General features: G+C 40.8%; 1 protein-coding gene across 3 annotated transcripts in view; it reads left to right on the plus strand.

Moving 5' to 3' along the window:
* The window catches only part of SFI1 (SFI1 centrin binding protein), a 29,081-nt gene that overhangs the window by 3,427 nt on the left and 13,125 nt on the right, over window positions 1-12,529 (plus strand). For all 3 annotated transcript variants that reach the window (XM_058036664.1, XM_058036665.1, XM_058036666.1), the window contains 14 exons: window positions 789-968; window positions 1,956-2,027; window positions 3,679-3,786; window positions 3,944-4,038; window positions 5,516-5,633; window positions 6,278-6,380; window positions 7,320-7,476; window positions 8,256-8,417; window positions 8,831-8,901; window positions 9,625-9,717; window positions 10,078-10,175; window positions 10,462-10,543; window positions 11,514-11,692; window positions 11,921-11,996. In XM_058036664.1, coding sequence (XP_057892647.1) covers window positions 789-968; window positions 1,956-2,027; window positions 3,679-3,786; window positions 3,944-4,038; window positions 5,516-5,633; window positions 6,278-6,380; window positions 7,320-7,476; window positions 8,256-8,417; window positions 8,831-8,901; window positions 9,625-9,717; window positions 10,078-10,175; window positions 10,462-10,543; window positions 11,514-11,692; window positions 11,921-11,996 — 1,594 coding nt within the window. The remainder of the gene's footprint in view (window positions 1-788; window positions 969-1,955; window positions 2,028-3,678; window positions 3,787-3,943; window positions 4,039-5,515; window positions 5,634-6,277; window positions 6,381-7,319; window positions 7,477-8,255; window positions 8,418-8,830; window positions 8,902-9,624; window positions 9,718-10,077; window positions 10,176-10,461; window positions 10,544-11,513; window positions 11,693-11,920; window positions 11,997-12,529) is intronic.

The following is a 12,529-nucleotide window of genomic DNA, read 5'->3' on the forward strand; positions in this document are numbered from 1 at the left end:
GGAACTCAAGAATGTGTTTGTGTTTCTAATGTGCAAATTTTCAGGGTGGTGGCAGCAATTGTTTTGGGAAAGAAGCTTCAATGGAACCGGTGCAGCAAGTTTTATCTGCATATTTTTTTTTTTTTTTAATCCTTGTTTTCAGAAAATTACAAAGAAAAAATATTTAGAATTTATAAAAATACACTTGTTATTTTTCAGATTAGAACTACACGTGAAATTAAACTGTGTGATAGAAAAATAGGTCTAATTTTGTTTTTTAATGATTAATATGTAAAAACAGGACGAGATTTTCAGCTGTTTTTTTTTTTAAGGAGAAACACAGTTAAAATATGAATAAAACTAGGAAAGAGCTTGTAAAAGAGCATTTTATGTTAAAATGGAAATCTCACTTCAGTTCACCAGTGCCCAAGAGAATTTATCAGCAGTAGACAGAATACCTTGATATGTTTGGGACTAAAAGGCAGAAAGCCACAATCAGAGCTTCTCTGTCAAGACACCCTGTGTGCACACAAATGCATTTCAGTGGTTTCTCATTTCAGCTTTAGGGGAAAAAGAGTTGTCTGTGACATGATTGCACTGAAATGTATCTTCCTGGTTATGTTGGGGAGAGTTTAAAATTCCAGATATTGAAAATCACCTGATAAAGAAACAATAAATGTTCTACCATTTGTAGCTGTTGTGTTCTGTGTTTGATTAGACACTTTTGTTACAGACCAAGCTATTGCAATAATGCCACTTTTTTGCAGGTAATACAGTTTTCCACAAAATATTTCTTCTTTCCTTTTAAGTTCAAAATCCCTGATGATGGATGAAATCCAGCAAGCACCTGAGCATCAAGTTCATGCAGCTGGACAATCTGGTGCTCCCCAGTCTGCAACACATGAATTTCAGGACAGAGATCATGACAAACCAGGTCAAGATGGGTATACCCAGAGTCAAAGAAGAATGTTAAAAAAATTCCAAAGCAGGTGATAAGTACAAAACATATTTTTCACTAAATGGAGCACGGGGTCAGACCTGAAAGTGTCTGGGTTTAGTGGTACCAGGGCAGGTTGCAATAGAAGTTTTAGTTCATTGCCATGGCAGACAGTTCTGAGAATGCCTTGTGGTGACTTGAGGAGAAGGATTGACAGTCAGATTTCAGGTATTTTTTACTTTCAAAGGCAAATTTTACAATGGCTATTTAACAAAATTCTTTGATACACTGCCAGGTGTCATGATTTCTTCTTGCCCTCCTCTAGTGTTTTTTATTGGTTTATTTATTTATTTTTTTTTGTTAAAAGAACCTTGACAAAGGTGGGATGTAATTGTGTAGCGATTAAAAGCCCATCATTTGTTGTGCAGCTCAGACCTACTGAAGGAGTGAGGCCCCCCTTCCTGGCTGTGTGCTTTAACTAATTACCTTGTGGAGGTAATTACCTTGGTGCTTACCCTGTGCCAACTGACTCTGAAATCCATTGGGAAAAAAGAGAGGAAGGGTGATAGGGTCACAGTAACACATTGGTGAGCTGAGCTGGTGTTGGGAGAACCTTGTGGAGATGTGGAAGTGCTGAGGGGAGGTGGGAAGAAGGAAGATTTGCTGGCTTCAGGAGGGGCCAGACATTAGATTGGCTCAGGTGTTCTGGACTCAGCTGTTTGACCTGGGAGAACAGTGGTGTGACCACACTGGAACCTCAGAAAGGGCTGCTTGGAGGGCATTTTGGGTGCCCAGCATTCCTAAAGAAGTACATCCCAGTTCAAGTTTTGCAGTGATGCTTGGACCTCTTAATCCTTTATGAATTGCTGTGTTACAGGTACTGATTTCAGGGTCTAAATATTTCATATATGCATTGATGTCTGAAAACTAGACCCTTAGTTTTATTAGTGAAACTCTAATAAAAATTCCTATTGTCACTACTGCCTGGGAATTTGCAGAGGAGGAGTACAAAAGCAACTAATCTTTCCTTGTGTTCCAGATACCTAGCAAGGAAGTTTTTCTGTCTGTGGGCAAAAATAACATTTGGACAAGTTCTCCCTTCCAAAGCCAGGTACATAAAATGACAGAACTCAGAGGTGGAGCTTTGCTGTTTGGTGGGTTTTGTTTTGTATTTTTGTTTGTTTTATTTTGGGGTTTATTTTATTTTTTTTTTTAATGGCTTAGTGGTAAACCACTGGGCTGAGAGAGTACTGGCTGCCAAGAAAATATTTGGTTGTATTTTGAGATCACTTGAAGATTTTCTTTAGGTACCTTTCTTGCTCTTGCTTTTTTTGTTTGTTTTTAATAATCATTGTTAAGTTTTTGTTAACCAAATTCATAGGAATTGTGTTTTGATAAAGTTGAGCAGTATGTGCATATAAATGATGGGATGTGATTGGGATACCTGCTTTAAATTTAACTATTTCCCAAAGTTATGATGACAGAGATTTCTCAGACTATTCTGAGTTGGAAAGGACCCACATGGATCATTAATTATTATTGTTTGCACTGTTGTTCTTAATGTATATCTGTGTGTGTTTGTATCTGACTTGGAAATACCTGTGGCAGATAATTCCTTTTTGCTGTCAGTGTTCTGTGAGCTACTGAAACCCCATGCTTTGATATTCATTTCTTGTTTTGCATTAATTTGCATGTTCATTCTTGCTTGACCACACCCTTGGGAACTGAAGCAGTTCCCAGTGGGAAGACTTGCATTTGGAATAAGATCAGGTCCTCAGTCATTCAGTTTCATTTTTCTGTATCAAATACATTCTGTTTCTGCCTTTGTTGGTAAATGGAAGTTGTCCTGTGAACCTCACCATTCCTCCTGTCCCATCCACTGAGTTGGCACTACTTTGGCTATCAATTCAGCTTGATGATGAATTTATTTTTTAAGGGGAATAGATTTTATAAAGACCAGCAAGGAGCACAAGCAATAATGAATTGCCTTGCTAGATTTAGAAGTCCCCAGTTCTCCATAGCTGTAATGCCTGTTAATGCATGTGCAATACTGTTAATACCCCAGGTCCAAAAAATAACACATAGCTCATTTCTTTTTTCTTTTTTCCTTTTCTGCATGAGTGCTTGGAATGACTTAGCAGCTTGGCTCGGGGTAGGTGGCTGTAAATTACAGCGTGTGAGAGGATTGATTTGTTCCACTGAGAAACCTCTAGGATTCTGGGCCTAATTCTGCTGTTATTGCACGATAAAAACATCAGAGCATTATAAAATCTGTTGTAGTTGTTGTATTTTTTATATGTATTTATTTATAAATATATACTTATTATAAATAAATATATATTAATATATTTTTATATATATAATATTTTGTGTTAAAATTACAAAGAACAAGATTAGAAAGGAGAATACATATATTGTTATCTACTGTTCTGGTTGTTAAAGTAAAACACAGAACTGAGGATGAAAAATGTGAACAGGTCTCAAGTCAACTGGTACTGTGATGTTTACAAGTTAACAACATTGACTTTTATTCCTTGTCTTTATGTGAAGTATTTACAGTCAGTAGAGTGATTCTTGCAGTGCTTCATGGAGTCTTCCAATAAAGTGCCACAGTAGGGAAGTGGTTTTAAATGCAATTAGAGGTTGTTAGGCTAATCAGGCAAGCCTGGAGAAGAGGTGGTGTAATATTCATTAAAACTGATTTGTGGTCACTCTGGAAACCTGTATGACTTTTCCTCTGTCCAAATCTTTGAACTGTTTAGATGTTTGTATGATCAGAAGATTCTTCAGAAAACTTTTGGAGAGTGGAAGGAGCAGTGGGCAGTTTGCAGAGACAAGAAGCTGAGCCTCAGAGCAGACAACCATTACAGGTTAGTGAAATGAATTCCCTTTGGGGTGTGTATGGGACATTTTCTGAAGGAGTTCTTAGTACCAGTGAGCAAGTTCCATCCATGGTACATCTAGGCCAAGAGTAATCTTTTCATTGCTTATTTTAATATTTTACTGAATGGCACTTTCATTTTTCAGGCATTTACTCCTTAATCTGATATTCAAGGCTTGGAGAGCCTATGTATGCCAACAACAAGGCAAGAAGAACAAGTTTTATGTTGCAGAGTCTCATGGTAAGTGAAGTGATGGTAATTACCAGTATCTGGGGACATACTGAGATGGGAGTATCCACAGGGAATTTTTATCCACAGTCTGTGTCCCCTGTGCCTGTTTGACCCCTGAGCTCCCCCACCCCATGGCAGTGCAGTGCTTGCAGGAGCAGATGGCAGGGGGTTCTGTTATAGGGGTGTAGCTATATAGTTATTTAGGGATACCAGTGAATAAGTTTAAGAGCCTCTCCATCTGCTCTGGATTGCTCTGGTTGTTTTTGAGCTGGTGGCTTGATTTTTGGTTGTTTGTTTCTTTTTTACTTAATCACAGTATGTTTTCGAGTAGAAGTTTTTTGATAAAATGTTTTACTGGAATTCTCTGTCAACTTTTGCTGTAGACATTAGATAGTAATTCCCTGTGGTTTTAACAGCACTTATTTTATATCTGCTGACTGTTCCTTCAGCTTGTGTCTAGCAATTGAAAGAAGCCCAAACTTTTGAAGTGCCCTTGGTCTTACTGTGTAGGTTCTTTGCTCTGCAAAGACTTGGAGCTGTCTGTACTTTCTTGGGTTCAGGGAATATATTTTGCTGAAGGAAGGTTGACCTTCATTTAAAGATGATAGTGAGGTTTTGTTCTGTGCTGATTTGCAGAATAAGTTAACTGCTCTCTTTGCACATGAACATAGCTTCAGAGTGTCCTAGAGACTGGCACCTTTGGACACAAACTGTCAGGCTATCCAGACTTCTTTCTGACTAAGTGAGGCCAGAGTATTTACAGCAGAAGCTGTGTGTTACTTGGTCAAAAATAGGAAAAGGTGACCTGTATCAAGGTAGGTTAATGCTTGATTCACAAGGAAATCCTAAAAAAGGAAAAGTCTGTGGTTCTTTTATGTGTGTGTGTGAAGTGGCATAGAATCAATGAAAGTTTTTTCTAATAAAATTGCTTTAGTAGTGTCAGTTTTGACAAGCCAACCTGCTGTGAGGAGAATATGCAGAGTGCTACACTAAGTGGTAAACTGGAATTTGTGACACCACTTCTGTTTTTAGCTGCGTGACCAGCCTGCTAAATAAAGTTGACTTGTTTCTGGTTCATTTCTCTGCTTGTAGGAGAGAATAACTCTTGAAAAGCAGCTGATGAACCTGATACACTTTTTTTTTTTTAAACAACCCAAAGAGAATCCTCTCATTCTTACCCAGTAGAGTCGTTATGCTGACCATTGTTCTACAGTTATGTCCCCACAAGCACTGAAGGCCCAGCGGTTATGGGCCATTGTCCGATCGTTCACGCTGCTCTGCACAAGTGGCTGGACCGAGCTGTCAGCGATTCTGAGGCTTCTCACTGGGACACCCTCGGCCAGAGGGAGGGTCGCTGTCATTTCAGGCTTTTCCACAAGGTGTCCCTGCAGGTTGAGGACGCAGAGTCGGGGAGGAACTGTGGTGGAGTGGTTGAGATGTGCCAGATTACAGAATTTAAGATGCTGCCGTTTTTTGTCGTGCACAGCAAAGAGGCAAACTCTGCTCAGGACCTGGCAGCGCTGGCTGGTTTATGTTGATGTTCAAAGGACAAAACATGGGATGCAGTCTGTGGCACTGGCATTCAGGAAAAGAAGCTGTTTGAGGTAAGGATGGAATGCAAACAGGCAGAGAGGCACTGACCATAAGGCCATGGCTTTTGTCTGTGTTATGTTATCTTTTCCTAAAAGATAAAAAGTCACACCATGACTTCATTCGGTGTTTGATTTTTCTTTAAGAATTCTTTTGTTTTCTGGGATTTGTGAGTTCTGGCACACCCATAGACTGTGAATTGAAGAGATATTATATAGCAGCTTCCCAATGCCTGATGGAGCCTACAGGAAGGCTGGAGAGTGACTTTTGCAAGGGCATGCAGTGAGAGGACAAGGGGGAATGGCTTTAAGTTGAAAGAGGGTAGATTTAAATTGAATATTAGGAAGAAATTCTTTACTCTGAGGGTGGTGAGGCCCTGAAATCTGGAGATTACCCAGAGATTATGTTGATGCCCCATCCCTGGAAGTGTTCAAGGTCAGTTTGGATGGGACTTGGAGCAATGTGGGGAATGGAAAGTGTCTCTGCCCCTGGCAGGGGGTTGGAACAAGATGATCTTTAAGGTTCTTTCCAACCCAAACCATTTGATGTTTCTTTGAAAGGATTGTTGTTCATACCTTTTTCCAGTCAGATGAAAATGATTTCTTGCACCAAGTGATGGCACCTGTGTTTGAACTTGTCTGTAACATTTTTTTGGCAGCATTTCATGGGCAGTTTGGAGAAGACAACACTACCAGAAATGCTCTGGACATAAAATGAATATTTTGGCTCTGCAGCATTGGGCCCAGAGCCTGCAGTTTCGAGTAAGTCTCAGGAGCTTCAGCTACTGCCATTTCTAATGTTAAAGTTGCACACATGTGAAAATGTTGGAGATGAATAAAAATTGGGTCTTGTACTTATTTACTTTGAAAATTGCATACTTACCATGGAATATCATATCAGGACATGGGGAAATGGAATGAAGCTGTGTCAGGGCAGGTTCAGACTGGATATTAGGAAAAGGATCTTCCTGAGAGGGTGGTCAGTCCCTGGAACAGGGAAGTGGTTACAGCACCAAACCTGTCAGAGTTCAAGGTGCATCAAGTCCAGCTTCCTTCTTCTTGCAGGACTACCTAAAACTAAAACAGATGACTGAGAGTGTTGTCCAGATGGTTGATCTTAGCTGAAGTGAAAACAGCATGGGCTTCTTTTTTTCTTTCACTGAAACTGTGGCTTTTTGTCCATTTCATTAAAAAGAAGGGATGGTATTTAATTTGACCTGCACTGTAAGATGCAACATGGCAAATGCATTGTAAAATGCAACATGGAAATTGACCTGCACTGTAAGATGCAACAATACTGGTTTAGGGCAGTGTTCTGCTAAGGAAAGAAACTTGTGACTTGGGAAATCTTACAGTGTCTCATGATGGGATTTCCTTTTATATGAAAATAATCTGAAAGAAAGTCTGTTGGCAAAAGTATTATATTGGTCTTTTTAATGGGAAAAAGTGTGAAGGTACTTAAAAGAGGGAAAAAATCTTTGACGTTTTCTATGCTGACATTCCTTTGGTGTTTGTTTGGGTTTTGTTGGGTTTTTCCCCTTTTTTTGGGGGGGGAACCTCATTGCTCATGGCTTTCACATTTAGAACTTAAATGGAATTTCTTATTGCACATGTGTGCTTCCTCTCCTCCTCTTTGTTCTACTTCTCTAATCTTGTCTGTTTTTTCCCCTTACTGCCCTTGCCCCTTAATTGTTCCTTCAGGCTTGGCTGCAGTGGCGAGAGCTCTATTTACACACCCAGAATGAAAAGCAGAAGGACACCAGGGCAGTAACTCACCATCAGCACTGGGAATTGAGGAGATGCATGGGAGCATGGCTGGGATACCTGAACCTCCACAGAGTAAAGAAACGCCAGAATGGTGAGTGAAAGTGTGAGGTGGGACAGAACAGGGCTCAGCTCCTTTGCTGAGGGCATGGTGGTGGCTTTTTCTATTCTAGGAGACATTGGAATGTCTCTGCCCACCCAGGTCATGAGATGCAGCTTGGGCTGTACACTGTGACAGACCTGGCTTAGCTCACATGCTGGACTGTCAGGAAAATCACCTGCTTTCCACAGGATTGAAGAGAACATGCTTTACAATTCCCTTGATGAAACTTGCATGTTGTCTCTTGGATTTTGACTGAGATATCTGGGAGAAGGATGTATTCAAGACTTTGATCAGTCAGTCTGTAGATTTTCTTGATAGTCAGTCAAATCACAACATTTGGAACATCTCCTATAGGATGGTAAAGGTTCTACACCAGTTCCTTTGTTTCTTTCCTTGAATGGGAATGAGTTCAGATATTTGTATGAATTGCTTTTTGGTTGTGGCAGTAGAAAAGAATCTAGCTTGGCTGTGTAGGAATTAGTAATAGGAGCATGCTGAAATGTAAGCAAGTTTGAGTATGTTGCACAAGTAATACATTGTCCTACCTTCCCTCTCTTAAGTCAGCACAGCAGGTTACTGCTTTAAAACTGCCTTTGTGATCAATAGGAAGGATATGATCTCTAGCTGAGCTTTAATGTGAATTCTTGTAACCATTTCTCAGTGTTAGAGCTCATGTCACTTGTGAGCCAGTGGCTCAGGTGCCAGGATCTCATCTGATACAATGAGCCTGGGACAGAACAAGCCATGAGTGATTCGTGTTTGTCTTGCAGAGCTGGCCCAGGAGTTCCACAGGAGCAGGAGGCTCCAGAGGTGCTTTTCCGACTGGCAGCGGGCATGGGAGTGCAGGAGGAGAATGTGTGCTCATGGAAGGGACCTGGAAAAACAAGCAGCAAGGCTTGCCTTATGGAGAGCCTTTGCACACTGGAAGCATTGTATCCAGCCTGGGTTTGGTCCCTAGCAAAGCCACCCTAGAAACATTCCCACAGGGGGAAGATCCAGTTAATGAGCAGGAACATTGTGCAGTAGCACGAGTGACAACAAACATGTTGTCATTATGTGTATGTAATGCCACACTAACAATTCATTAAACTGTTGTAATTACAGTATGCTAGCAGCTGTATAAGAGTATATTACAGACTGCAGAAGATAATTTATGGTTGTTACTTAAGAGTGAATCAGAAACATATTGTAATAAGCCAGCAAAATCTAAGTTTTACTGTAGTCAAAACTTCTGCAGATAACAGTGCTGGGACATTCAAACATTGAAGCAAATGTAGATGGAGATGCAGTGCCCCTCTGTGGGAGAAGGTTGTTCTGTGTAAAAGATACTTTAACTCAGTGACAGATGTTGTGCTGTGTGTGGAAGAGGCTCAGCAGTGTGAGCTGGCTGAAAAGCACTACAAGTGTCACCTGCTGGTAAGAGTCCTGTTATGTGCTGGGTGGGAGGGCTGTGGAGGTCCCTGTAACACTGACAGTGGTGAGAGGGTGTTGGGTGGGAAATACACCAGGGTTCTAAATTTCAGCTATTCTGGAATCTGCCAGCTGAATCCAAATGGGGAAACTGTGCTGATCTCCAGAGCAGCTATTCATTCATCTGGGAAACTGGTGAAGTAAATTGAGGGTGTTGGATTACCTGCTCCCTGGTATTCCACCATGAGATTGCCTTTTCCCCTTGATTTTTTTTTTTTTGTGCTGTTTGCTACAAGGATTATTTTTTCTCCTCTGCAGTAATGTGTGCATGCTGCTTTTCACATAAGACCAAAGATAGCTTGCTGCATGTTCAACTAGTTGATGTTTTGGGGTTTTGTTTAGATTTTAGGGTATTTTAAAGAAAAAATAAATCCCTGAAGGCTGTCTGAAAGGTGGGCACAAGCAAGCCTCCAGCTTTTTGGAACTGAGCTATTTTCAAGGTTGGATCAGTACTGGTCATTAAAAGAATACCAGTAAACTGGTTTGGATTGTGAAGTGAAAACAGTAGTGATTATAAGAGCAGCGTGATTAGTGATTTGAAGTAGGATGCTCTCATAATGCTGTTTACCATTTTCTGCCCCCACTCAAGAGATTCTAGGATTGTAGATCAGTTCTAAATTACCTGATTGGATTACAAATGAAAGTTGTGTTTATTTCTTGTGGTTACAGGAACTTGGCCTTAAGGCTCTTCGGCAGAATGTCCTGGACACTCGTCTTCAGCGAATGAGAACAAACCTGTCATCCTGTCAGCATCGAGTTACAGTGAGTTGGACTTTGTGTCAGTTTGTCTTGAGCTGTCCTGTTGACTTCCACTGTCACCTGCAAAGTACTTTTTTATTACAGCAGTGGCTTTGTTCTGAAATACTAGTAGTCACAGAAAATCTGTGTGAGTCAACTGCCACTCTTAGATATGTTTAGTTTTTCATTTCCCTGTGTTTATGGTGGATTTTTTCTTTTAGCAGAAAAACTTGTAGGAGGTTAAAATGTTTGGTATGTGAAGCACTGCAGGACACACCCATTGCAGTATGCAGTTTCATTAGGACTTTAGCAATTTATTTATTAACATTCTTCCCCTCACTGGATATCTTTTGGGGATTTTGTGTCTTTCTTGTTTTATTTCAGGTGATGCAGAAGTACTGGAACCGTTGGAAGTCCCGTTTGGAAGAGAAGGAGGAAGAACAGCAGCAGGCCTTAACAGCAATGGCTCATGCTCGTTACAGGTATGCAGAGAACTATTGATACAGACTTGTACAAATGTGGAATCTGTGGGCCTTTGGTTCTCTTATAAGTATGCTAATGCCTTTGGGGACATGACTTGATGGCAGCTGCTCTGACATTTTCTGTGAGTAATGAAAAATTTACATCTCGTGCTTCTCTCTGGAATGTAAGAGGGAGATTGGTTAAGCCCAGCTCGGAGGTTCATTTAGTCAGCTGACATTCATAAGACCAATATGTTTTCTGAAGGAATTATCTCCTGTGCTGACATTCTCCCTTTTTGCTTGCCAGGAGGGTGTTGATGAAACAGGTATTTGACACATGGCTGCTGAAGACCTGCAAGCTGCAAGGATATCGAATGGGAGAGAAGATGGTAAATGCAACTTTTGTACCTTGGTTAGGAAATAGAGGGGATGATTTCATAGTCTCTGTCTGTGAATATGAGTTAGCATGAGATGGACTTGGTGTAAATTCCATTTTCCCTGGTGAGGGATCAAGTCAGGGTAAAGAGATGACAACAAATATTTATTGATCACCTTTTTTAAGTTAAGCAGTTTGTTAATAATAGAATCAAGTCATTATTAGAGGATTGCCATTCACATAGTTCATTCACTTATTCCCTCACGGTGTGAATGTGTGTATGCTCTCTCTCACAGAGTCTCATAGTTACTTTGTTGAATTAATAATAATAATACTAAATGGCCAACCCCAGTCATTTAAGAAGTGCAGCGTTGTGCTGAGAAATTAGCTGCTTCTAGGTAGGTGTCCATAAAGTTTTTTACAAGGCCCTTAATTTTTTTAGGGGTGTGTGTGTGTGTGTGTATATATATATATATATATATACGCGCACACACACACACACACACACACACACACACACACACACACGTGTATATGGTCCTGGAGTATTCACATGTAGCAGCCACTGTGGCCTTTATGTGCTCTCTTACAGAGCTCCAAGTTGCCAGTAGCATGTGTGGGTGTCTTTGTGCAGATATGGCTCACCCTTGGTGGAGGGAGGTTATCAGTTCTTGTACATTCAGCAGGACTGGTTTCTGGAACTTATCAGTCCTTAGGAGTCCTTCACATGCTGTTTATCAGCTTGTGTTTTTCCTCTCTTTGGCTTGCTGGTTTTTGGTAACAGCTCCTCCACCTGCATGCACACAGGTACCTGCAGAGCACGTTACATAGCCTCACCACTGAGGGGCTTTGGTGGTGTGTCCATTGCTGTTCAACCTCAGAAAGCAAACACTGGACAGTTCTGTGCATGCCATCTTTAAGGAGGTGTTTTCTGTAGCTGCCTGTGCTGTGCATTCATTGCCTCCCTCCCTCCCTCCATCCAGGCCGCGCTCCATTTCCAAAGGCGGCTCTTGTGCTGCTCCTGGTCCTGCTGGCGGGGAAGAGCAGCTGCACGGCTGGAGGAGCAGGAGGGTTTGGCCCGTGCAGGAGAGCACTACAGTAACCAGCTGCTGCTAAAGGCCTTCTGTCTGTGGAAACAGAAGACTCAGGAGAGAGAAACAGAGTAAGATTTATTTTGAAACAGAGAGTGATTTGGATTGACTCTCCAGCAACCTACTTTGGAGAGCATTTAATTCACAATGGTGATCACTCCTTTTTTGTGCTTTAGAGTCTACTAAGTTGTCTTTCAGTAAGTGAATTACTGAAAATAACAAATGTGGACTCATGTCTGTGCTAGAAGTGTCCAGTAACATGGATTGCATTGTAGGACAAATAATTATTTTTCTTATAGGAGGCTTAAGGAGACAAAAGCATTAAGATTTCACTGTTCAAAGTGTCTGCAGCAGACTTGGAACAAGTGGAGAGAGGTGAGAGTTAGCAGATGGGAAAGAGCATGAAGCCTTCCTGTTATGTTTGAATTGCTTGTACCCATATGGCTAGAAGTTAAATTGTTTAGAATAAACACTAGTCATTCCTAAGCTCTCCTCCCTTTTCATGTGGATAAAACCAGTTTTGTGTGGGTGGAACAGGAACTGTGTAGGGAGAAGAGAGATATTTTTGTTCATATATGTAGATATGGTGTTTGTTCATATATGTAGATATGTGTTTGTTCATATATGTAGATATACATATTTTTGTTCATATATGTAGATATGGTGAGAATAGGAATATGGTTTAGATGTACCTGGGAATGTAATTCAGTGTGATGAAATTGTCCCCACCACAGTAGGATCTGTCCTTCTCAAAAGTTAGAAGTTTGCAGCCAGGCCTTTGTGTATGACCTGTATTTGTGTTACAGGATGTCACAAACACAGAATGCTTTCATGTGGGCCCCTTTTCCTTACCATGATATGAAGTACCAGATGTGCCTTGCAGCATGTCTTGAAAATGTATGAGAAAT

The sequence above is a fragment of the Melospiza georgiana genome, chromosome 18 (assembly GCF_028018845.1).
Source record: "Melospiza georgiana isolate bMelGeo1 chromosome 18, bMelGeo1.pri, whole genome shotgun sequence".
NCBI lineage: Eukaryota > Metazoa > Chordata > Aves > Passeriformes > Passerellidae > Melospiza > Melospiza georgiana.